This window comes from Cherax quadricarinatus, chromosome 71 (assembly GCF_038502225.1).
Source record: "Cherax quadricarinatus isolate ZL_2023a chromosome 71, ASM3850222v1, whole genome shotgun sequence".
NCBI classification, from domain to species: Eukaryota; Metazoa; Arthropoda; class Malacostraca; order Decapoda; family Parastacidae; genus Cherax; species Cherax quadricarinatus.
The window spans coordinates 13,029,679-13,056,814 of NC_091362.1; the positions used below are offsets into that span (position 1 = coordinate 13,029,679).

The following is a 27,136-nucleotide window of genomic DNA, read 5'->3' on the forward strand; positions in this document are numbered from 1 at the left end:
ACAGTGTTCAGCAGCAGCAGCGGCAGCAGCGGCAGCAGCGGTAGCAGCGGCAGCAGCGGCAGCAGCTGCAGCAGCGGCAGCAGCGGCAGCAGCGGCAGCAGCGGCAGCAGCGCCAGCAGCGGCAGCAGCAGCAGCAGGCGCAGCAGCAGCAGCAGCAGACGCAGCAGCAGCAGCAGACGCAGCAGCAGCAGCAGCAGCAGCAGCAGCAGCAGCAGCAGCAGCAGCAGCAGACGCAGCAGAAGACATTCACAACAAAACTAGTCTAGCAGTTGTCATGTGAGAAAAGACTAGAAAAAAAGAACTTCAGCTTCCAAAACAGAGAGGCAAGAGAAACAGAGGAACGGGAGTGATAGTAACGACGTATTCAATGTTTTGATACTCGAGATAACAGAAACATACCGTTGCGAAGCCAGAGACTAGGAACAAGAGAACATAAACGGAAGCTAAAATCGCAAAGGAGTCACATGGAAGTAAGGAAATTATTCTTTAAGCTGAGGGCGGTTAAAGTGGTACAACTTGCACGAGGAAGTGTTCCATACAGACTTCATACACAGTGTTACAAATAGGTATGGCAGGGCCAATGAGGCCAGGAATTTAGTGTTACCGTTCGTGAGTAATTGAGAGGCTTGACACAGTAACGGGAGTACAACGCTGTCAAGAACAACTCGTACACACAATTTCCCTCACAAACTAAGAAAGGTAAATGTAAGTAGATAAATATATACACACATACAAAATCATACACCAATACACATGCAAAAGCACACATACACACACTCATATTGGAGGATGGAGGAGGAAGACGTGTGGGACGTCTAGACACAGTGGCGACGGGGAGACAAAGATGAGAAGGAATGAGACTGAAGCAATAACAGTGGGGAGGTGAAGGAGGTCAACACAGAGTTTGCTGAAACTCTACGGTGATGTTCTGCCGTGTTTCACTACCTCGACCTCCTCAACGATACGCTCGAAGTTACTATCTTTATCTCTCTACCCAGTGTTTTGTTTATATCCATTAATTATGTACCTGGCCCCATGGACCGTGTACCTGGCACCATGGACCATATGCCTGGCCCGATGAATCGTGTGCCTGGCCCCTGGACCGTGTACCTGACCCCATGGACCGTGTACTTGCCTCATGGACCGTGTACCTGACCCCATTGACCGTGTACCTTGCCTCATGGACCGTGTACCTGGCCCATGGACCGTGTACCTGGCCCCATGGACCATATACATGGCTCCATGGACCGTGCACCTGGTCCCTGGACCATATACCTGGCTTCATGGACCGTGAACCTGGTCTCTAGGCCATGTGCCTAGCCGCATGGACCGTGTATCTGGCCCCATGGACCGTGTACCTGGCACCATGGACCATGAACCTGGCCCCATGGACCGTGTACCTGACACCGTGGACCATGAACCTGGCACCGTGGACCATATACCTGGCACCATGGAAAGTGTACCTGCCCCATGAAGTCTGTTCCCTGTCTGTCCTATCAGGACGTCCGAGTACCGTATACGTTGTTATCATATCTCCTATAGCAGCTTCTATCTCGTATCAGCACCTCAACTCCCCAGAAATTTTCGATAACATTTCCCCCCCCTCCCTAGATAGTAGGTTGGTAGACAGCAACCGCCCAGGGAGGTACTACCGTCCTGCCAAGTGAGTGTAAAACGAAAGCCTGTAATTGTTTTACATGATGGTAGGATTGCTGGTGTCTTTTGTTTTCTGTCTCATACACATGAAAGATTTCAGGTACGTCTTGCTACTTCTACTTACACTTAGGTCACACTACACATACATGTACAAGCATATATATACACACCCCTTTAGGTTTTCTTCTATTTTCTTTCTAGTTCTTGTTGTTGTTTATTTCCTCTTACCTCCATGGGGAAGTGGAACAGAATTCTTCCTCCATAAGCCATGCGTGTTGTAAGAGGCGACTAAAATGCCGGGAGCAAGGGGCTAGTAACCCTTTCTCTTGTATATATTACTAAATGTAAAAGGAGAAACTTTCGTTTTTCCTTTTGGGCCACCCCGCCTCGGTGGGATACAGCCAGTGTGTTGAGAGAAAGATAGATTTCCCCCCTCCATTGTGAACTTGCAACAGTGTTATGGGAGAAGCCAGGGCAATTATTCTCATTCTCTCTCTCTCACACACACACCTTACTGCCTCTTTTGCTCAGTTCTCTCAATCATTCTTTTTCTACCTTGCTCCTCACTTCCTTCACTCTCTTCCTACCTCTCTCTCTTTCTCTTCTCCCTCTCTGTTTCCCCTGTCTTCCTCCCGTCTCCCAGTAAGAGGGAAGATGGGAAAGTACCCAGGAACATCACATCTTCCACTCTTCCAATGTGGGAGTCACCCCACTGACGGCTGTGATGTATGTGTAGTGTGGGTAGTGTGGTTGTGGGTGCGGCATGGGATTTCTGGTGGATGATCCAATGTGGGTTATGGGTTGAAGATAGAAAATGCGGTGTTTGGTGGAGCGTTCAGTGTGGGTTATGAGTTGGTGGAGCATGGGATGTCTGGTGGCCGGTCCAATGTGGGTTATGGGTTGTGGGTGAAGAATAGGGTATTCGGTTGAGGGTTCAGTAAGAGTTATGGGCTGTGGATGGAGCATGGGATGTCTGGTGGAGAGTCCAGTGTGAGTTATGGGTTGTGGGTGGACCATGGATTGTCTGGTGGAGGGTCCAATGTGAGTTATGGGTTGTGGGAGGACCATGGATTGTCTGGTGTAGGGTCCAGTGTGAGTTATGGGTTGTGGGTGGATCATGGGATGTCTGGTGAAGTGTCCAATGAGAGTTATGGGTTATGGGTGGACCATGGATTGTCTTGTGAAGGGCCCAGTGTGAGTTATGGGTTTTGGGTGGAGCATGGGATGTCTGGTGGAGAGTCCAGTGTGAGTTATGTGTTGTGGGTGGAGAATGGGATGTCTGTTGGAGGGTCCAGTGTGAGTTATGAGTTGTGGGTGGACCATGGATTGTCTGGTGGAGGGTCCAGTGTGAGTTATGGGTTGTGGGTGGACCATGGATTGTCTGGTGGAGGGCCCAATGTGAGTTATGGGTTGTGGGTGGACCATGGATTGTCTGGTGGAGGGTCCAGTGTGAGTTATGGGTTGTGGGTGGAGCATGGGATGTCTGGTGAAGGGTCTAGTGTGAGTTATGGGTTGTGGGTGGAGCATGAGATGTCTAGTGGAGGGTCCAGTGTGAGTTATGGGTTGTGGGTGAACCATGGATTGTCTGGTGGAGGGCTCAGTGTGAGTTATGGGTTGTGGGTGGAGCATGAGATGTCTGGTGAGGGGTCCAATGTGAGTTATGGGTTGTGGGTGGAGCATGGGATGTCTGGTGAAGGGTCCAGTGTGAGTTATGGGTTATGGGTGGAGCATGGGATATCTGATGGAGGGTCAAGTGTGAGATATGGGTTGTGGGTGGAGCATGGGATGTCTGGTGAAGGGTCCGGTGTGAGTTATGGGTTGTGGGTGGAGCATGAGATGTCTGGTGAAGGGTCTAGTATGAGTTAGGGGTTGTGGGTAGAGCATGGGATGTCTGGTGGAAGGTCCAGTGTGAGCTATGGGTTGTGGGTGGAGCATGGGATATCTGGAGGAGGGTCCAGTGTTAGTTAAGGGTTGTGGGTGGAGCATGAGATGTCTGGTGGAGGGTCCAGTGGGAGTTATGGGTTGTGGGTGGAGCATTAGATGTCTGGTGGAGGGTCCAGTGGGAGTTATGGGTTATGGGTGGAGCATGGGATGCCTGGTGGAGGGTCCAGTGAGAGTTATGTGTTGTGGGTAGAGCATAGGATGTCTGGTGAAGGGTCCAGTGTGAGTTATGGGTTGTGGGTGGAGCATGAGAAGTCTGGTGGAGGGTCCAGTGTGAGTTATGGGTTGTGGGTGGAGCATGGGATATCTGGTGGAGGGTCCAGTGTTAGTTAAGGGTTGTGGGTGGAGCATGAGATGTCTGGTGGAGGGTCCAGTGGGAGTTATGAGTTGTGGGTGGAGCATGAGATGTCCGGTGGAGGGTCCAGTGTGAGTTATGGGTTGTGGGTGGAGCATGAGATGTCTGGTGGAGGGTCCAGTGTGAGTTATGGGTTGTGGGTGGACCATGGATTGTCTGGTGGAGAGTCCAGTGTGAGTTATGGGTTGTGGGTGGACCATGGATTGTCTGGTGGAGGGTCCAGTGGGAGTTATGGGTTGTGGGTGGAGCATGAGATGTCTGCTGAAGGGTCCAGTGTGAGTTATGGGTTGTGGGTGGAGCATGGGATGTCTGGTAGAGGGTCCAGTGTGAGTTATGGGTTGTGGGTGGAGCATGGGATGTCTGATAGAGGGTCCAGTGTGAGTTATGGGTTGTGGGTGGAGCATGGGATGTCTGGTGAAGGGTCCAGTGTGAGTTATGGGTTGTGGGTGGAGCATTGGATGTCTGGTAGAGGGTCCAGTGTGAGTTATGTGTTGTGGGTGGAGCATGGGATGTCTGGAGGAGGGTCCATTGTGAGTTATGGGTTGTGGGTGGAGCATGAGATGTCTGGTGGAGGGTCCAGTGGGAGTTATGGGTTATGGGTGAAGCATGGGATGTCTGGTAGAGGGTCCAGTATGAGTTATGGGTTGTGGGTGGAGCATGGGGTGTCTGGTGGAGGGTCCAGTGTGAGTTTGTGTGTTGTGGGTGGAGCATGGGATGTCTGGTGGAGGGTCCAGTGTGAGTTTGTGTGTTGTGGGTGGAGCATGGGATGTCTTTTGGAGGGTCCAGTGTGAGTTATGGCTTGTGGGTGGGGCATGAGATGTCTTGTGGAGGGTCCAGTGTGAGTTATGGGTTGTGGGTGGAGCATGGGATGTCTGGTGGAGGGTCCAGTGTGAGTTATGGGTTGTGGGTGGAGCATGGGATGTCTTGTGGAGGGTCCAGTGGGAGTTATGGGTTGTGGGTGGAGCATGGGATGTCTGGTAGAGGGTCCAGTATGAGTTATGGGTTGTGGGTGGAGCATGGGATGTCTGGTGGAGGGTCCAGTGTGAGTTTGTGTGTTGTGCGTGGAGCATGGGATGTCTTGTGGAGGGTCCAGTGTGAGTTATGTGTTGTGGGTGGAGCATGGGATGTCTGGTGGAGGGTCCAGTGTGAGTTATGTGTTGTGGGTGGAGCATGAGATGTCTGGTGGAGGGTCCAGTGTGAGTTTGTGTGTTGTGGGTGGAGGATGGGATGTCTGGTGGAGGGTCCAGTGTGAGTTTGTGTGTTGTGGGTGAAGCATGGGATGTCTTGTGGAGGGTCCAGTGTGAGTTATGGGTTGTGGATGGGGCATGAGATGTCTGCTGGAGGGTCCAGTGTGAGTTATGGGCTGTGGGTGGAGCATGGGATGTCTTGTGGAGGGTCCAGTGTGAGTTATGGGTTGTGGGTGGAGCATGGGATGTCTGGTGGAGGGTCCAGTGGGAGTTATGGGTTGTGGGTGGAGCATGGGATGTCTGGTAGAGGGTCCAGTATGAGTTATGGGTTGTGGGTGGAGCATGGGATGTCTGGTGAAGGGTCCAGTGTGAGTTTGTGTTGTGGGTGGAGCATGGGATGTCTGGTGGAGGGTCCAGTGTGAGTTATGGGTTGTGGGTGGAGCATGGGATTTCTGGTGGAGGGTCCAGTGTTAGTTAAGGGTTGTGGGTGGAGCATGAGATGTCTGGTGGAGGGTCCAGTGGGAGTTATGAGTTGTGGGTGGAGCATGAGATGTCCGGTGGAGGGTCCAGTGTGAGTTATGGGTTGTGGGTGGAGCATGAGATGTCTGGTGGAGGGTCCAGTGTGAGTTATGGGTTGTGGGTGGACCATGGATTGTCTGGTGGAGAGTCCAGTGTAAGTTATGGGTTGTGTGTGGACCATGGATTGTCTGGTGGAGGGTCCAGTGGGAGTTATGGGTTGTGGGTGGAGCATGAGATGTCTGCTGAAGGGTCCAGTGTGAGTTATGGGTTGTGGGTGGAGCATGGGATGTCTGGTGGAGGGTCCAGTGTGAGTTATGGGTTGTGGGTGGAGCATGGGATGTCTGATAGAGGGTCCAGTGTGAGTTATGGGTTGTGGGTGGAGCATGGGATGTCTGGTGAAGGGTCCAGTGTGAGTTATGGGTTGTGGGTGGAGCATTGGATGTCTGGTAGAGGGTCCAGTGTGAGTTATGTGTTGTGGGTGGAGCATGGGATGTCTGGAGGAGGGTCCATTGTGAGTTATGGGTTGTGGGTGGAGCATGAGATGTCTGGTGGAGGGTCCAGTGGGAGTTATGGGTTATGGGTGAAGCATGGGGTCCAGTGTGAGTTTGTGTGTTGTGGGTGGAGCATGGGATGTCTTTTGGAGGGTCCAGTGAGTTATGGCTTGTGGGTGTGGCATGGGATGTCTGGTAGAGGGTCCAGTATGAGTTATGGGTTGTGGGTGGAGCATGGGATGTCTGGTGGAGGGTCCAGTGTGAGTTATGGGTTGTGGGTGGAGCATGGGATGTCTTGTGGAGGGTCCAGTGGGAGTTATGGGTTGTGGGTGGAGCATGGGATGTCTGGTAGAGGGTCCAGTATGAGTTATGGGTTGTGGGTGGAGCATGGGATGTCTGGTGGAGGGTCCAGTGTGAGTTTGTGTGTTGTGCGTGGAGCATGGGATGTCTTGTGGAGGGTCCAGTGTGAGTTATGTGTTGTGGGTGGAGCATGGGATGTCTGGTGGAGGGTCCAGTGTGAGTTATGTGTTGTGGGTGGAGCATAAGATGTCTGGTGGAGGGTCCAGTGTGAGTTTGTGTGTTGTGGGTGGAGGATGGGATGTCTGGTGGAGGGTCCAGTGTGAGTTTGTGTGTTGTGGGTGAAGCATGGGATGTCTTGTGGAGGGTCCAGTGTGAGTTATGGGTTGTGGATGGGGCATGAGATGTCTGCTGGAGGGTCCAGTGTGAGTTATGGGCTGTGGGTGGAGCATGGGATGTCTTGTGGAGGGTCCAGTGTGAGTTATGGGTTGTGGGTGGAGCATGGGATGTCTGGTGGAGGGTCCAGTGGGAGTTATGGGTTGTGGTTGGAGCATGGGATGTCTGGTAGAGGGTCCAGTATGAGTTATGGGTTGTGGGTGGAGCATGGGATGTCTGGTGAAGGGTCCAGTGTGAGTTTGTGTTGTGGGTGGAGCATGGGATGTCTGGTGGAGGGTCCAGTGTGAGTTATGTGTTGTGGGTGGAGCATGGGATGTCTGGTGGAGGGTCCAGTGTGAGTTTGTGTGTTGTGGGTGGAGCATGGGATGTCTGATGGAGGGTCCAGTGTGAGTTTGTGTGTAGTGGGTGGAGCATGGGATGTCTTGTGGAGGGTCCAGTGTGAGTTATGGGTTGTGGGTGGAACATGGGATGTCTGGTGGAGGGTCCTGTGTGAGTTATGGGTTGTGGGTGGAGCATGGGATGTCTGGTGGAGAGTCCAGTGTGAGTTATGGATTGTGAGTGGAGCATGAGATGTCTGGTGTAGGGTCCAATGTGAGTTATGGGTTGTGGGTGGAGCATGAGATGTCTGGTGGAGGATCCAGTGTGAGTTATGGATTGTGGGTGGAGCATGAGATGTCTGGTGGAGGGTCCAGTGTGAGTTATGGATTGTGGGTGGAGCATGGGATGTCTGGTGGAGGGTCCAGTGTGAGTTATGGGTTGTGGGTGGAGCATGGGATGTCTGTTTGAGGGTCCAGTGTGAGTTATGGGTTGTGGGTGGAGCATGGGATGTCTGGTGGAGGGTCCAGTGTGAGTTATGGGTTGTGGGTGGAGCATGGGATGTCTGGTGGAGGGTCCAGTGTGAGTTATGGGTTGTGGGTGGAGAATGGGATGTCTGGTGGAAGGTCCAGTGTGAGTCATGGATTGTGGGTAGAGCATGAGATGTCTGGTGGAGGGTCCAGTGTGAGTTATGGATTGTGGGTGGAGCATGGGATGTCTGGTGAATAGTCCAGTGTGAGTTATGGATTGTGGGTGGAGCATGAGATGTCTGGTGGAGGGTCCAGTGTGAGTTATGGATTGTGGGTGGAGCATGAGATGTCTGGTGGAGGGTCCAGTGTGAGTTATGGATTGTGTGTGGAGCATGGGATGTCTGGTGAAGGATCCAGTGTGAGTTATGGATTGTGGGTGGAGCATGAGATGTCTGGTGAAGGGTCCAGTGTGAGTTATGGATTGTGGGTGGAGCATGGGATGTCTGGTGAAGGGTCCAGTGTGAGTTATGGATTGTGGGTGGAGCATGAGATGTCTGGTGAAAGGTCCAGTGTGAGTTATGGATTGTGGGTGGAGCATGGGATATCTGGTGGCCAATATACATTTTTGAAAAATGTATGGACAACAGAAAGGTGGACAACAGGAGTGTGGTGAATAGGAGCATGGTGAACAGAAGTGTGGGAAACAGGTGTGTGAACAACAGGAGTATGAGCAGCATGTGTTTAGGAAACAGGTGTATAAGAAATAGGTATGAAGAATTGTTGTATGAACAAATGTGGACTACAGGTGTGTGGAAAACATGTGTCTGGACAACAAATGTGTAGACAACAATTGTATGAACAACAGATATATGACCGAAACCATTTAGTTTATATATATATATATATATATATATATATATATATATATATATATATATATATATATATATATATATATATATATACATACTGATGAGATCTATATTAATAATAATGACAACTATCAATTTAAGAGACATTAAATTTGCTTGTGATGGCAGTTATTAATCTTTACTAGTTGTTTACACTGAATTACTTTATATTCATTATACGTTTGTTTATTTCTTGGTGGTACCTTTCATTGTTTAGATTTTCTCCCATTGTCCCACATAAACTGGTGATATTTGAGTTACTATATACACCAAACACTTCCCCTTTTCAATTCGTCACATTATTAGTATTATTACTTATTATTATTATTATTATTATTATTATTATTATTATTAATATTATTATTATTATTGGTGGGAGTGGTAGAGTTGGTGGGGTGGTGGTAGGGGCTGGTGTTGTGGGGGTGATGATGGTGGATGGTTTGTTTGGTGACGTGTTTATCTCGACGCTGAAGTAAGAAGTTACTTTCTCTTAATAAGATAAGATTGGATCTGCGTTGAAGGTGGAACTTTAGGTGATGAGGTCAGCCAGAGCGCTTGAGGGTGTCACGTTGGCGTCAGAAGGGTATTATGTATATATTTCTGACATTTAGAACTGGTTATCAAGATATGTTGAATCAAAAGCACAATATGGCGTTGTTCACTTTGAAGTGTTGGCCGTCTCTCCGTCTAGTATTATGTGCGAGTCGTGTGTGTTTTATTCGTAATCGTGTGGAAGCAGTTTTTCATATCTGACAGCAAATCTAATTGTAGTGTGATGGGTAAAAAGTTTTTGTGCTCCAACTCAGACCTACGCTGTTGCCAACGACTTCAGAATTGTTGAGAAGGTAGTGGAAAATATTCTCAGAAGAGGACCTCCCTGTGGGAGACTGGTAGGTCGTGTATAGTAGAGCGAGAGTCTGATAATGCCCTGAGCACCAGTGTGTCCAGAGACACACCAAAATAACTTTTGTTGCTAGAAATGCAGCCTAACCATTATTGTATCTGAATTAAAATTAAAATTGTATCTGAATTAAAATGGATAGTTTGTAATGCACTTTGAGTCTGAAACAGCCATGAACGAAGAGGCGGACAGTAATACCTACATCTCAGATATGAAAATGTTTGCTGATTTAAGTGTCATTGAATTACATATTCTGACGAAACAGTCGTACTGTCTATCCCAACTTTGGGTTTAGAACAGATAATGTACACTGCTGTAGTATGAGAGAGCAGGAATATACATGCGAGCCTTCGTGTATGGAAGGTGAGGCACAAACCTGAATCGTTGGGACTTCAGCAGTATGGTAAGAAAATTAATACGGGGTGAAGGGGAAGTGGGGGAAATTAGGAAATACTGCCAGGGTTCGACTACGCAGACTATAGATCCGCGAAAAACTCAGGTCGACGATTATGTGAATTAATTTTACTAACATCCATGACTATTTATGGAAAGAGTTTGAAGGTGGTGGAGACGAACACAACAATGAACATCTCGACGAGACTGCAAAAAGTATATTTGTTGCACATATTTGCTTTCGGGCGGAGAAGACCATAAAGCTGGTAGACGTAAATGTTACTCTTGAAGATGAATGATGTTAAATTTGTTGAGAGCAGCTTATGAAGCTGCTGATCTTACTTGATCTCCAGAGTCCATCTCAGACACAAGACTGATGAGCAAGGGCCTGTCTCCTGCCTAAGGAAAATGGGCTGAAGGCTTAAGTAGGTCCAGCTAAGACAGATAACTCCAAAGTTATGTCAGACTTCCATCACATTCAATAATCAAAGAGAGGCTTATTAAATGTAGCTGTGTCACGCACTGCAATACGGGAACTATACATGTATAAAACAGACTGTGGGATAACAGGGCGTAGTGTTGAAGTTCTTCACTTTGTGTTAGCAATAGAAAATATGAAATGATGTGGTTGTAAGAGTCAAGTCTCAGCTCCTGGCCTTGCCGTTTAATTTACAACGGAAGCCCTGTTATACCTATTCTTAAAACTATGCTTGAAATCTGCCTCTGTTATTCGCCCAGATCTTTTCACTTCCTGATTATCCAGTTGTTGAAGAAATATTCCTGATATCACTTTGTTTTAACGTCCAGCTGAGTCATCGTATATCAGTTTCTGTCCTCTGTAACAGTGTCGTTGTCCACTGAATATTTTTTATGTCGTTATTATACACCTCCCTGGTTCCTTATCCTCTAATGGCGCCAGGTTCCTAGACTCTCCATGTAAACATTCCCATGAGCACCGGGACTAGTCTTGTTGCTTATTTCAATATTTATTAGTTTCTTAATATCAAGTGAGGGCTCTTGGATGGCGTGTGTGTGTGTATGTATGTGTGTGTGTGTGTGTGTGTGTGTGTGTGTGTGTGTGTGTGTGTGTGTGTGTGTGTGTGTGTGTGTGTGTGTGTGTGTGTGTGTGTGTGTGTGTGTGTGTGTGTGTGTGTGTGTGTGTGTGTGTGTGTGTGTGTGTGTTTTAAACTAAGTCATACAGTTAGTAAGACAGTGTGTGTGAGGGAACCAGCAAGTTCGTAAGTGAACCAGAGAGTATTTGAGTCAGAGTGCGTGAGTGAGAGAACGAGTACGTGAGTGAGACAGCGAGTGCCTGAGTGGGAGAGAAAGTGAGTAAAGCCAGGCACTGATGCCTCATCTCTCCTCCTCCCACAGCTGACTCCAGCTTCCTGTTGGCCAACGCTCAGATAGTCGACTACCCCATCGTGTATTGCAACGAATCTTTCTGCAAGATTGCTGGCTACAACAGGGCCGAGGTGAGTCTTCCTTCCTATGACTTTCTTGTGACCTTCCTGTGACCCTCCTGCGACCTTCCTGTGACCCTCTTGTGACTTTTCTGTGACCTTCCTATGCCCCTCCAGTGGCCATCCTATGACCCTCCTGTGACCATCCTGTGACCCTGTGGCCCTCTTGTGACCTTCTTGTGACCTTCCTGTGACATTCCTGTGACCCTCCTGTGACATCCACTCATTCAACTTCTCTTTTAAATGTCACACAGTTATTTTTCTCAATAACGACTGTGATTAACATGTTTTAAACACCTGTACTTACCGATAATGATCGTATTGCTGCTACTTTACGTCTTCCATGCAGGTGTTTCCCCTCACACACGTGTTTATTTGCCTAGGCAGGTGTTTCCCCTTAACACGTGCAAATTTGTCTAGGCAGGTATTTTTAGGTAAATGTAAATAATATAGATATTGTTTTAGGTTCATGAAGGTGTTTTTTTTATTTCAAGTAAATGTTTTTTTGTTCAGTACCGGCGTTGGGGTGTTTATGCAGGTGTTTTCTTCACTCAGGTGTTGTTTAGTTAAAGTAGGGGTTTGGGCAACTAGGATGTTGTATGATTAATGCAGGTTTTTTATTTTGGTCAGGGCAAGGTTAGTTAGATTACTGTGGTTCACGCAGGTGTTGTATGTTCCAATCAGGTATTTGGTTAATATTGGTGTAAGTTTGTGATGAATGGTTTTGAAAACCGACAAGTTGAAGATTGAGACACTTATGCACCATATGGGAATCTTTATTTAGGAAACGTTTCGCCACACAGTGGCTTCATCAGTCCAATACAAAGCAGAAAGGTGCAAGGAGATATGGAGATTGAGATAATCAGTTCCTCAGCCTGGAGTCGATGTGTTCAGTCCATCAATCTTGTAGAATGTACAACAAAGGGCCGTAGACGTGGCTTATATACTGTAGTTAGGTGAGGTGAAGCAGGCGGAGGCGGGGTCATAGTGGTACCATCCACTAGTCGAAGTAGGTCTTCGTCCAAAGGTAGGACAAGTTGGAGAATTCTTTGTATCGAGATCCCATGATGATGCAGTGTCTGACAGCTGTGATGAATGTTTTTGTAAGTTTGTTAACGCAGGTGTTTTTTGTTATAATCTAACGCAAGTATTCCCTCATAATATAATATTTCTCGTGTAATATTTAAATGGTCGACATTGTTAGGTAATATCAGACTCTTATTTTCAGTTATTATCATTTTAGTCAAATAATAATCGGCTCCTGGAGGGCAAAATGTTGTCACAGTAAAATGTCTGAGGAAATCTTCACACAGTGCGAAACGTTGTTTGGGTTAAAAGTTATTTTTTGAACGTTTTAGATGCAAGATGTTATATTGATAGCTATGAGATAGCAAGAAAGAATAGATGGTAGATAAGACACATATGAGAATAAATTGAGAGTGGATGAGTAAGTCACAGGTGCAACAGTTAGTTATTCTAATCATGAAACGTTTCGCCCACACGGCAGGCTTCTTCAGTTGAATACAGACGTAACTGAACACGGAGACAGTAGCTGTGGCATATATATATATATATATATATATATATATATATATATATATATATATATATATATATATATATATATATATATATATATATATATATATAAATATATATGTATATATATATATATATACATATACAGTATTTACTCGCATTAAAAATAATTTACCAGTCAATTACGAAGTCATTCGTTACCTGTCTTGAATGTAAATGACCGTACGAACTACGTCATTATTTTCCCTCAGTGGTATGTTGCAGTATTTTCGATGCTCAGTGCTGGGGAAGAATTGCAGTGCATAGTTATTTATTACTGTTGCATTCACTGCAACATGTATTTAAAATGAAGGCATTTTAGATGGAAGCGGTGGGGGCTTGATGTGGGTTGGGGAAGGTGGGGGGTTGATGTGGGTTGGGGTAGGTGGGGGGTTGATGTTATGAAGCTTAGAGGCGGAAGATGTTGGGAAGGGGAGGTGTAGAGGGTAGATACAAGTAGTTGGAGGAGGTAGATAATGGGAGGCGGAGGAAGAGAGGGGTAGGGAAATCAAGTAGGGAAGAAATAAAAAGAGAGATAAGAATAGGAAGAATTAATATAGGAAAGCAAAAACGAGGAACAAATAAGAATGAGTGAATGAGGCGAATTAGATCCAGTATCATAGTGTTAAGTTGTATGAAAATCATACACAGTGTTATACAACAGTGTAACACTGCCAGGTAATACTGCCAGGTAATACTGCCAGATAATACTGCCAGGTAATACTGCCAGGTAATACTGCCAGGTAATACTGCCAGGTAATACTGCCAGGTAATACTGCCAGGTAATACTGCCAGGTAATACTGCCAGGTAATACTGCCAGGTAATACTGCCAGGTAATACTGCCAGGTATTACTGCCAGGTAATACTGCCAGGTAATACTGCCAGGTAATACTGCCAGGTAATATTGCCAGATAATACTGCCAGGTAATACTGCCAGATAATACTGCCAGATAATACTGCCAGGTAATACTGCCAGATAATACTGCCAGGTAATACTGCCAGGTAATACTGCCAGGTAATACTGCCAGGTAATACTGCCAGGTAATACTGCCAGGTAATATTGTCAGGTAATACTGCCAGGTAATACTGCCAGATAATACTGCCAGGTAATACTGCCAGGTAATACTGCCAGGTAATACTGCCGGGTAATACTGCCAGGTAATACTGCCAGATAATACTGTCAGGTAATACTGCCAGATAATACTGCCAGGTAATACTGCCAGGTAATACTGCCAGGTAATACTGCCAGATAATACTGCCAGGTAATACTGCCAGATAATACTGCCAGGTAATACTGCCAGGTAATACTGCCAGGTAATACTGCCAGGTAATACTGCCAGGTAATACTGCCAGGTAATACTGCCAGGTAATACTGCCAGGTAATACTGCCAGGTAATACTGCCAGGTAATACTGCCAGGTAATACTGCCAGGTAATACTGCCAGGTAATACTACCAGGTAATACTGCCAGGTAATACTGCCAGGTAACACTACCAGGTAACACTGCCAGGTAATACTGCCAGGTAATACTGCCAGGTAATACTGCCAGGTAATACTGCCAGGTAATACTACCAGGTAATACTGCCAGGTAATACTGCCAGGTAATACTGCCAGGTAATACTGCCAGGTAATACTGCCAGGTAATACTACCAGGTAATACTGCCAGGTAATACTGCCAGGTAATACTGCCAGGTAATACTGCCAGGTAATACTGCCAGGTAATACTTCCAGGTAATACTGCCAGGTAATACTGCCAGATAATACTGCCAGGTAATACTGCCAGGTAATACTGCCAGGTAATACTGCCAGGTAATACTGCCAGGTAATACTGCCAGGTAATACTGCCAGGTAATACTTCCAGGTAATACTGCCAGGTAATACTGCCAGGTAATACTTCCAGGTAATACTGCCAGGTAATACTGCCAGATAATACTTCCAGGTAATGCTGCCAGATAATACTTCCAAGTAATACTGCCAGATAATACTTCCAGGTAATACTGCCAGGTAATACTGCCAGGAAATATTGGTCTCTTCCACTAGGTTGAAGAGGCCAATACCTCAATAGCAGAGCACTCAACTTAAAACCAAAGGTACCAGGGTTCGACATCCCAGCGGGACGAGACCAACAGTCTAACCTACTATCCTTATCCACGTAACGGTATGTTGGCACCTGGATGTTAGTCGACTGTTGTGTGGGTGGCACCCTGGGGAAGGGTGATTTAATACCTCAGATATTGCTGGGATTTGAAATGACCTGAGATATGATAACAGCTGACAGCATGTACGAAAAAGATCACACAGGCCTCCGTGCTGTGGCTCTCAGCACACACGTCTCCGTGCTGTGGCTCTCAGCACACACGTCTCCGTGTTGTGGTTCTCAGCACACACATCTCCGTGCTGTGGCTCTCAGCACACAGATCTCTGTGCTGTGGCTCTCAGCACACACGTCTCCATGCTGTGGCTCTCAGCACACAGGTCTCCGTGCTGTGGCTCTCAGCACACAGGCCTCCGTGCTGTGGCTCTCAGCACACACGTCTCCGTGCTGTGGCTCTCAGCACACAGGTCTCCGTGCTGTGCACACAAAAACATTGATCTTGCAGTGATCACCACAGTGCTGACAGCCACCAACAAGTGTATATCAGCGCTGGTGTAAAACTCACAGGACTATTGTTGCGTCACACACAGCTCAAACAATAGCGTCTCTGGTTTGATGTTCTGTGATTGTGTGTACATATTTTATTTACTGGGAGGAAAAATGATAATTGTTTTTATTGTATCGTATCGTTCATGTTGCTGTTCTTGCTACACTCACACTCTACACCTCTACCTCACCTCTCACTCACCTCTACCACTCCTCTACCACTCCTCTACCCTCCTCTACACTCACCTCTACACTCACCTCTACCTCTACCACTCCTCTACCTCACCTCACTACCTCACCTCTACCTCCTCTACACCTCTCCTACCTACACCTCTACCTCCTCCTCTACTCACCTCTCCTCACACACTACACTCTACCTCTACCTCCTCTCCCTCACCTCCTACTCCTCTACCCCACTCCTCTACCTCTCTCTACCTCCCCTCTACCTCCCTCTACACTCCACCTCTCCTCACCTCCTACACTCCCTCTACACTACCTCTACACTCCTCTACACCTCTACCTCTCCTCTACACCTCACACTCTACCTCTACACCTCTACCTCACTCTACCTCCCCTCTACCTCTACACCTCTACCACTCTCTACTACTACCTCTACACTCTACCTCTCACCTCTACTACTCACTCCCCTCTCACCTCCTACCTCACCACTCACTCTACTCCTCTACACTCACCTCTACACTCACTCTCTCCTCTACCTCTACACCTCACCTCTACCTCACCTCTACACTCCTCTACCTCACCTCCTCTACTCTACCTCTACACTCTCACCTCTACACTCTACACTCTCACCTCACTACTCACCACCTCTACCTCTCCTCTACACTCACCACTCTACCTCCTCTACACTCTCACCTCCTCTCACCTCTACCTCTACCTCTCACCTCACTCTCTACACTCTACACTCCTACACTCACTCTCACCTCTACCTCTACCTCACACTCTACACTCTCTACCACTCATCCTCTACCTCTCCACACTCTACACTACCTCTACACTCACCTCTCTACCTCTCACTCTACCTCCTACACTCCTCTACCCTCACCTCTACCTCCTCTCCTACCTCACCTCCTACCTCTCACCTCTACCTCTACCTCCTCCTCACCTCTACCTCTACCTCTACCTCTACCTCTACCTCCTCTACCTCACACTCTCACTCCTCTACCTCACACTCTACCCTCACCTCTCCTCACCTCTACCTCTCACTCTCTACCTCTCCTCCCCACTCTACCTCACACTCTACCTCTCACCTCTACCTCTCTACACTCTACTCACTACACTCACACTCTACACTCACCTCTACTCTCACTCACCTCTACACTCACTCTACACTCTACCTCTCTACCTCACACTCTACCTCTCACCTCTACTCTCACCTCCACCTCACCTCTCACCCTACTCACCTCTACCACTCACCTCTACACCTCTACTCCACTACCTCACCTCTACCTCTCCTCTACACCTCTACCACTCTACCTCCTCACCTCTCTACCTCTACCTCCACCTCTACCACTCCTCTCACTCCACCTCACCTCACCTCTCTACTCACCTCTACCTCTACCACCTCTACCTCCTCTACCTCACCTCCTCTACCTCCTCTCACTCCTCTACTCTCCTCTACCTCCTCCACCTCACACCTCTACCTCACCTCTACTCACCTCTACACTCTACTCCTCTACCTCCACCTCTACACTCCTCTACCTCCACCTCTCACTCCTCTACCTCTACACCTCTACCTCACTCTCTCCTCTACACTCTCTACACTCTACACTCCACCTCTACCACTCCACCTCTACCTCCTCCTACCTCTCTCCTACCTCTACCTCTACCTCCTCCTACACTCACCTCTCCTCACCTCCACCCTCTACCTCTCCTCTCACTCTACTACTCTCCTCACCTCTCACTCCTCTACCTCACCTCTACCTCACTCTACCTCTCCTCACCTCCTCTACCTCACCCTCTACCTCACACTCTACCTCTCCACTACCTCTACTCTCACCTCTACCTCACTCTACCTCACCTCTACACTCCTCTACCTCACCACTCTACCACTCACTCTCCTCTACCTCCATCTACCTCACACTCTCTACCTCACTCCTACCTACCTCCTCTACACTCCTACCTCACTCCTCACACTCCTACCTCTACCTCCTCACCTCCTCTACCTCACCTCTCCTACACTCTCTCACCTCTACATCACCTCTACCTCACCTCTACCTCACCTCTACCTCACCTCTACCTCACCTCTACATCACCTCTACCTCACCTCTACCTCACCTCTACATCACCTCTACCTCACCTCTACATCACCTCTACCTCACCTCTACCACACCTCTCTACTCTACCACTCTACCTACCTCTCCTCACTCCTCTACCACTCACTCTACCTCTCCTCTACCTCACCTCTCACCTCATCTACACTCACTCTACACTCACTCTACACTCACACTACCTCTCACACTCTACACTCACCTCTACTACACCTCTACCTCACCTCTACCACTCACCTCTACACCTCCTACACTCCTCTACTCTACCTCTACCTCTCCTACCTCACTCTACACTCCACTACTCTACTCTACACTACACCTCCTCACACTACACTCTACACACCTCTACCTCACCTACTCCTCACACTCCTACTCACCTCTCTACCTCAACACTCTACACTCACACTCTACACTCACACTCTACACTCACACTCTACACTCACACTCTACACTCACACTCTACACTCACACTCTACACTCACACTCTACACTCACACTCTACACTCACACTCTACACTCTACACTCACACTCTACACTCACACTCTACACTCTCACACTACACTCACACTCTACATTCACACTCTACACTCACACTCTACACTCACACTCTACACTCACACTCTACACTCACACTCTACACTCACACTCTACACTCACACTCTACACTCACACTCTACACTCTACACTCACACTCTACACTCACACACTACACTCACTATACACTCACACTCTACACTCACACTCTACACTCACACTCTACACTCACACTCTACACTCACACTCTACACTCACACTCACTCACACTCACACTCACACTACACTCACACTCTACACTCACACTCTACACTCACACTCTACACTCACACTCTACACTCACACACTACACTCTACACTCACACTCTACACTCACACTCACACTCTACACTCACACTCTACACTCACACTCTACACTCACACTCTACACTCACACTCTACACTCACACTCTACACTCACACTCTACACTCACACTCTACACTCACACTCTACACTCACACTCTACACTCACACTCTACACTCACACTCTACACTCACACTCTACTCACTCACACTCTACACTCACACTCTACACTCACACCACTACACTCACACTCTACACTCACACTCTACACTCACACTCTACACTCACACTCTACACTCACACTCTACACTCTACACTCACACTCTACACTCACACTCTACACTCACACTCTACACTCACACTCTACACTCACACTCTACACTCACACTCTACACTCACACTACACACTACACTCACACTCTACACTCACACTCTACACTCACACTCTACACTCACACTCTACACTCACACTCTACACTCACACTCTACACTCACACTCTACACTCACACTCTACACTCACACTCTACACTCACACTCTACACTCACACTCTACACTCACACTCTACACTCACACTCTACACTCACACTCTACACTCTACACTCACACTCTACACTCACACTCTACACTCACACTCTACACTCACACTCTACACTCACACTCTACACTCACACACTACACTCACACTCTACACTCACACTCTACACTCACACTCTACACTCACACTCTACACTCACACTCTACACTCACACTCTACACTCACACTCTACACTCACACTCTACACTCACACTCTACACTCACACTCTACACTCACACTCTACACTCACACTCTACACTCACACACTACACTCACACTCTACACTCACACACTACACTCACACACTACACTCACACTCTACACTCACACTCTACACTCACACTCTACACTCACACACTACACTCACACACTACACTCACACTCTACACTCACACTCTACACTCACACTCTACACTCACACTCTACACTCACACTCTACACTCACACTCTACACTCACACTCTACACTCACACTCTACACCCACACTCTACACTCACACACTACACTCACACAATACACTCACACACAACACTCACACTCTACACTCACACTCTACACTCACACTCTACACTCACCCTCTACACTCACACTCTACACTCACACTCTACACTCACACTCTACACTCACACTCTACACTCACACTCTACACTCACACTCTACACTCACATACTACACTCACACACTACACTCACAGTCTACACTCACACTCTACACTCACACTCTACACTCACATACTACACTCACACACTACACTCACACTCTACACTCACACACTACACTCACTACACTTACACACTACACTCACACACTACACTCACACACTACACTCACACACTACACTCACACTCTACACTCACACTCTACACTCACACACTACACTCACACACTACAATCACACACTACACTCACTACACTTGCACACTACACTCACATTCTACACTCACACACTACACTCACACTCTACACTCAAACTCTACACTCACACACTACACTCACACTCTACACTCACACTCTACACTCACACTCTACACTCACACACTACACTCACACTCTACACTCACACTCTTCACTCATATACTACACTCACACACTACACTCACCCACTACACTTACACTCTACACTCACACACTACACTCACACAGTACGCTCACACTCTACACTCACACACTGCACTCACACTACACTCACACTCTACACTCACACTCTACACTCACACACTACATTCACACTACACTCACACTCTACACTCATACTCTACACTCACACTCTATACTCACACACTACACTAACACACTACACTAACACACTACACTAACACACTACACTAACACACTACACTAACACACTACACTAACACACTACACTAACACACTACACTAACACACTACACTAACACACTACACTAACACACTACACTAACACTCTATACTCACACACTACACTAACACACTACACTCACACACTGCACTCACACACTACACTCTCACACTACACTCACACACTACACTCACACACTACACTCTCACACTACACTCACACACTACACTCACACACTACACTCACACACTGCACTCACACACTACACTCTCACACTACACTCACACACTACACTCACACACTACACTCACACACTGCACTCACACACTACACTCTCACACTACACTCACACACTACACTCACACACTACACTCACACACTACACTCACACACTACACTCACACACTACACTCTCACACTACACTCACACACTACACTCACACACTACACTCACACACTACACTCTCACACTAGACTCACATACTAGACTCACACACTACACTCACACACTACACTCACACACTACACTCACACACTACAATCACACACTACACTCACACACTACACTCACACACTACACTCACACACTACACTCTCACACTAGACTCACATACTAGACTCACACACTTCACTCGCACACTACACTCACACACTACACTCACACACTACACTCACACACTACACTCAATACACTTACACACTACACTTTCACACTACACTCATGCACTACACTCACACACTAGACTCACACACTAGACTCACTCACTACACTCACACACTACACTCACACACTACACTCAATACACTTACACACTACACTCATACAATACACTCACACACTAGACTCACATACTAGACTCACACACTTCACTCGCACACTACACTCAATACACTTACACACTACACTCACACACTACACTCACACACTACACTCTCACACTAGACTCACATACTAGACTCACTCACTACACTCACACACTACACTCAATACACTTACACACTACACTCATGCACTACACTCACTCTTTACACTCACACACTACACTCACACACTACACTCACACACTACACTCAATACACTTAGACACTACACTCTCACACTACACTCACACACTACACTCACACACTACACTCACACACTACACTCACACACTACACTCACACACTACACTCACACACTACACTCAATACACTTAGACACTACACTCTCACACTACACTCACACACTACACTCACACACTACACTCACACATTACACTCAGTACACTTAGACACTACACTCTCACACTACACTCATACACTACACACACACTAGACTCACATACTAGACTCACTACACTCACACACTACACTCAATACACTTACACACTACACTCATACACTACACTCACTACTCTCACACACTAGACTCACATACTAGACTCACACATTACACTCACACACTACACTCACTCACTACACTCAATACACTTACACACTACACTCATACACTACACTCACTCACTAAACTCACACACTACACTCACACACTACACTCACACACTACACTCACACACTACACACTACACTCACACACTACACGTACACACACTCACACACTACACTCTCTACACTTACGCACTACAATCACACACAAGACCATCAACAAATCCTGTAGTCATCTTTACCATCTTCCTATTCTGTTTAATAATAATAATAATAATAATAATAATAATAATAATAATAATAATAATAATAATAATAATAATAATAATAATTCCTAGGTAGTAGGTTGGTAGACAGCAACCGCCCAGGGAGGTACTTCCGTCCTGCAAAGTGAGTGTAAAACTGCGGGTGTCTTTTTTCTGTCTCATAAACATGCAAGATATTAGATATGTCTTGCTACTTCTACTTACACTTAGGTCACACTACACATGCGTATACAAGCATATACATACACACCCCTCTGAGTTTTCTTCTATTTTTCTTACTAGTTCTTGTTCTTGTTTATTTCCTCTTATCTCCATTGGGAAGTGGAACAGAATTCTTCCTCCGTAACCCGTGCGTCTCGTAAGAGGCGACTAAAATGCCGGGAGCAAGGGGCTAGTAACCCCATCTCCTGTATATATTACTAAAGTTAAAAAGAGAAACATTTTTTTTCTTTTTGGGCCACCCTGCCTCGGTGGGATACTGCCGGTGTGTTGAAAGAAATAATAATACTACTACTACTACTACTACTACTACTAATAATAATAATAATAATAATAATAATAATAATAATAATAATAATAATAATAATTTTTATTTCTACAAGTGTGATACAACTTTTAGAGACCATGGCTGATATCATTGACATACTATCATATAGAAAGCCCCTTGTTATGCAGAGAATTTACCGCAAATTAGGCTGATTTTGTCCACAGGATGCGCCCCACACCAGCTGACTAACATTCATGTACCTACTTACTGCTAGGTGAACAGGAACAGCAGCTGTCTAAAGGAGAAACACCTTAATATTTCCATTGAAGAAGCCTACTGTGAAGGCGAAACGTTTCGGAATAAAGATACCTAACTGTTGCACATGTGTCTTACTAATCAACTTATCGGTATTATATACCATTATCATATTCAAACCGTAAACACTGCAAGCAGAACCACCTGGCGGTGATATACAATACTACCGCGTCTGGTGAGAGGTATACCGTGACATTCTCACTTGTCCAGAAACATTTGAAATCCTGGATTACCTGGACTGTGGTAATTGTTCCAGGTAACCACTGGTTCTCTCTAGTTCTTCCTGAGTGTTCACTGTTAATTATTAATTTCTCTTGTGTTTATATATATATATATATATATATATATATATATATATATATATATATATATATATATATATATATATATATATATATATATATATATATATATATATATATATATATATATATATATGGTGAGTGGAACAAGGAGCAGAGTAGCGTGACTGAGGTCAAAACTTCGGATGTCTTAACAAACAGGTTGTACAAGTGTTAGTTGGTGTGAGTTAGACCTACCTACCATGAGCTAGTAGGCCTGCTGCAGTGTTTTGTTCAGTATATTTTTATTGTGGTATTGATGGTGGTGGTTGTGGTGGTGGTAGTGATGTGGTAGTAACAGTGATGGTATCACTTGGCACTCTAGCAGTGCCACAATATACAGGGTGGTTATTGGACTAATACTGCTGACCACCACTCCTCTGCTAATTACCACCCACCAATTACCTCACTACGACCCCGCACCACCACTTTCCTAAACTACCTCACCACGACCCCGCACCACCACTTTCCTTAACTACCTCACCACGACCCCGCACCACCACTTTCCTTAACTATACCTCACCGCGACCCCGCACCACCACTCTCCTTAACAACCTCACCACGACTCTGCACCACTACTCTCCTTAACAACCTCACCACGACTCTGCACCACTACTCTCCTTAACAACCTCACAACGACACTGCACCACCACTCTCCTTAACCACCTCACCACGACTCTGCACCACCACTTTCCTTAACCACCTCACCACGACTCTGCACCACCACTCTCCTTAACAACTCCTCAAGGGACGCTCCTTAATGCTGGTGAGTGGCTCTTGATCCAAGGAATTGAACCTGTCCCTCTCTTCCTCGGATCAAACTTAACTGCCTCCCATTTACAGGCGCTGTAAGACTCCTATGAATTTAATGCTAAACCCATAACAACAACAACAGCACTAATAATAATAATAATAATAATAATAATAATAATAATAATAATAATAATAATAATAATAATAATAATAACAATAATAATAATAATAATAATAATAATAATAATAATAATAATAATAATAATAATAATAATAATAATAATAATAACAATAATAATAATAATAATAATAATAACAATAATAATAATAATAATAATAATAATAATAATAATAATAATAATTTTTTGTGGTGTATATCTTAGACATTCTGTAGTTGAAAGTTCTCATTATTTTTGGAGGATGTGTGGTGAGGTGATGTGGGGGTTGTGGTGAGGTGGTGGTGACAGGTTGTGGTGGTGTGTTGTGGTGATGGTGTGGAGTTGTGGTGCTGGTGGAAGGGGGTGCTAGTTGTGGTGGTAATTGTGGTGAAGGGGGATGCTAGTTATGGTGGAGGGGTGGTGCTAGTAGGGGTGGTAATTGTGGTGGAGGAGATGTTAGTTGTGGTGGAGGTGAAGTGCTAGCTGTGGTGGCAATTGTGGTTCAGAGGAGATGCTAGTTGTTGTGGTAGCGGGTTGTTGGTGGGACAGGACCAGTGTTTGTACTAGCCACCAAGAATGACATTGTTACTGTAGCTTATGGGAAGTTTGTGGTAGCACCAGGTAGTTTGTGGTAGCACCAGGTAGTTTGTGGTAGCACCAGGTAGTGTGTGGTAGCACCAGGTAGTTTGTGGTAGCACCAGGTAGTGTGTGGTAGCACCAGGTAGTTTGTGATAGCACCAGGTAGTGTGTGGGAGCACCAGGTAGTTTGTGGTAGCACCAGGTAGTTTGTGGTAGCACCACGTAGTTTGTGGTAGCACCAGGTAGTTTGTGGTAGTACCAGGTAGTTTGTGGTAGCACCAGGTAGTGCGTGGGAGCACCAGGTAGTTTGTGGTAGCACCAGGTAGTTTGTGGTAGCATCACGTAGTTTGTGGTAGCACCAGGTAGTTTGTGGTAGCACCAGGTAGTGCGTGGGAGCACCAGGTAGTTTGTGGTAGCACCAGGTAGTTTGTGGTAGCACCACGTAATTTGTGGTAGCACCAGGTAGTTTGTGGTAGCACCAGGTAGTTTGTGGTAGCACCAGGTAATATGTGGGAGCACCAGGTAGTTTGTGGTAGCACCAGGTAGTGTGGTAGCTCCAGGTAGTGTGTGTGGTAGCACCAGGTAGTTTGTGGTAGCACCAGGTAGTGTGTGGGAGCACCAGGTAGTGTGTGGTAGCACCAGGTAGTGGGTGGGAGCACCAGGTAGTGTGTGGGAGCACCAGGTAGTGTGTGGTAGCACCAGGTAGTTTGTGGTAGCACCAGGTAGTGTGTGGTAGCACCAGGTAGTGTGTGGTAGCACCAGGTAGTGTGTGGGAGCACCAGGTAGTGTGTGGTAGCACCAGGTAGTGTGTGGGAGCACCAGGTAGTTTGTGGTAGCACCAGGTAGTGCGTGGTAGCACCAGGTAGTGTGTGGTAGCACCAGTGAGTAGCACCAGGTAGTGTGTGGTAGCACCAGGTAGTGTGTGGTAGCACCAGGTAGTGTGGCAGCACCAGGTAGTGTGTGTGGTAGCACCAGGTAGTTTGTGGTAGCACCAGGTAGTGTGTGGTAGCACCAGGTAGTGTGTGGTAGCACCAGGTGGTGTGTGGTAGCACCAGGTAGTGTGGTAGCTCCAGGTAGTGTGTGTGGTAGCACCGGGTAGTTTCTGGTAGCACCAGGTAGTTTGTGGTAGCACCAGGTAGTTTGTGGTAGCACCAGGTAGTGTGTGGTAGCACCAGGTAGTGTGTGTGGTAGCACCAGGTAGTGTGGTAGCTCCAGGTAGTGTGTGTGGCAGCACCGGGTAGTGTGTGGTAGCACCAGGTAGTTTGTGGTAGCACCAGGTAGTTTGTGGTAGCACCAGGTAGTTTGTGGTAGCACCAGGTAGTGTGTGGGAGCACCAGGTAGTTTGTGGTAGCACCAGGTAGTTTGTGGTAGCACCACGTAGTTTGTGGTAGCACCAGGTAGTTTGTGGTAGCACCAGGTAGTTTGTGGTAGCACCAGGTAGTGTGTGGGAGCACCAGGTAGTGTGTGGGAGCACCAGGTAGTGTGTGATAGCACCAGGTAGTTTGTGGTAGCACCAGGTAGTGTGTGGTAGCACCAGGTAGTTTGTGGTAGCACCACGTAGTTTGTGGTAGCACCAGGTAGTTTGTGGTAGCACCAGGTAGAGTGTGGTAGCACCAGGTAGTGTGTGGGAGCACCAGGTAGTGTGTGGTAGCAAGTGGTAGTGTGTGGTAGCACCAGGTAGTTTGTGGTAGCACCAGGTAGTGTGTGGTAGCACCAGGTAGTGTGTGGTAGCACCAGGTAGTGTGGCAGCACCAGGTAGTGTGTGTGGTAGCACCAGGTAGTTTGTGGTAGCACCAGGTAGTTTGTGGTAGCACCAGGTAGTGTGTGGTAGCACCAGGTAGTGTGTGGTAGCACCAGATGGTGTGTGGTAGCACCAGGTAGTGTGGTAGCTCCAGGTAGTGTGTGTGGTAGCACCGGGTAGTGTGTGGTAGCACCAGGTAGTTTGTGGTAGCACCAGGTAGTTTGTGGTAGCACCAGGTAGTTTGTGGCAGCACCAGGTAGTTTCTGGTAGCACCAGGTAGTTTCTGGTAGCACCAGGTAGTTTGTGGTAGCACCAGGTAGTGTGTGGTAGCACCAGGTAGTTTGTGGTAGCACCAGGTAGTGTGTGGTAGCACCAGGTAGTTTGTGGTAGCACCAGGTAGTGTGTGGGAGCACCAGGTAGTTTGTGGTAGCACCAGGTAGTTTGTGGTAGCACCACGTAGTTTGTGGTAGCACCAGGTAGTTTGTGGTAGCACCA

General features: G+C 46.8%; 1 protein-coding gene across 7 annotated transcripts in view; it reads left to right on the forward strand.

The window, feature by feature from the left end:
* LOC128700302 (potassium voltage-gated channel protein eag) overlaps positions 1-27,136 on the forward strand; it is a 480,722-nt gene that overhangs the window by 290,267 nt on the left and 163,319 nt on the right. For all 7 annotated transcript variants that reach the window (XM_070100036.1, XM_070100042.1, XM_070100037.1 and 4 more), the window contains exon 2: positions 11,207-11,307. In XM_070100036.1, the coding sequence (XP_069956137.1) occupies positions 11,207-11,307 (101 nt within the window). The remainder of the gene's footprint in view (positions 1-11,206; positions 11,308-27,136) is intronic.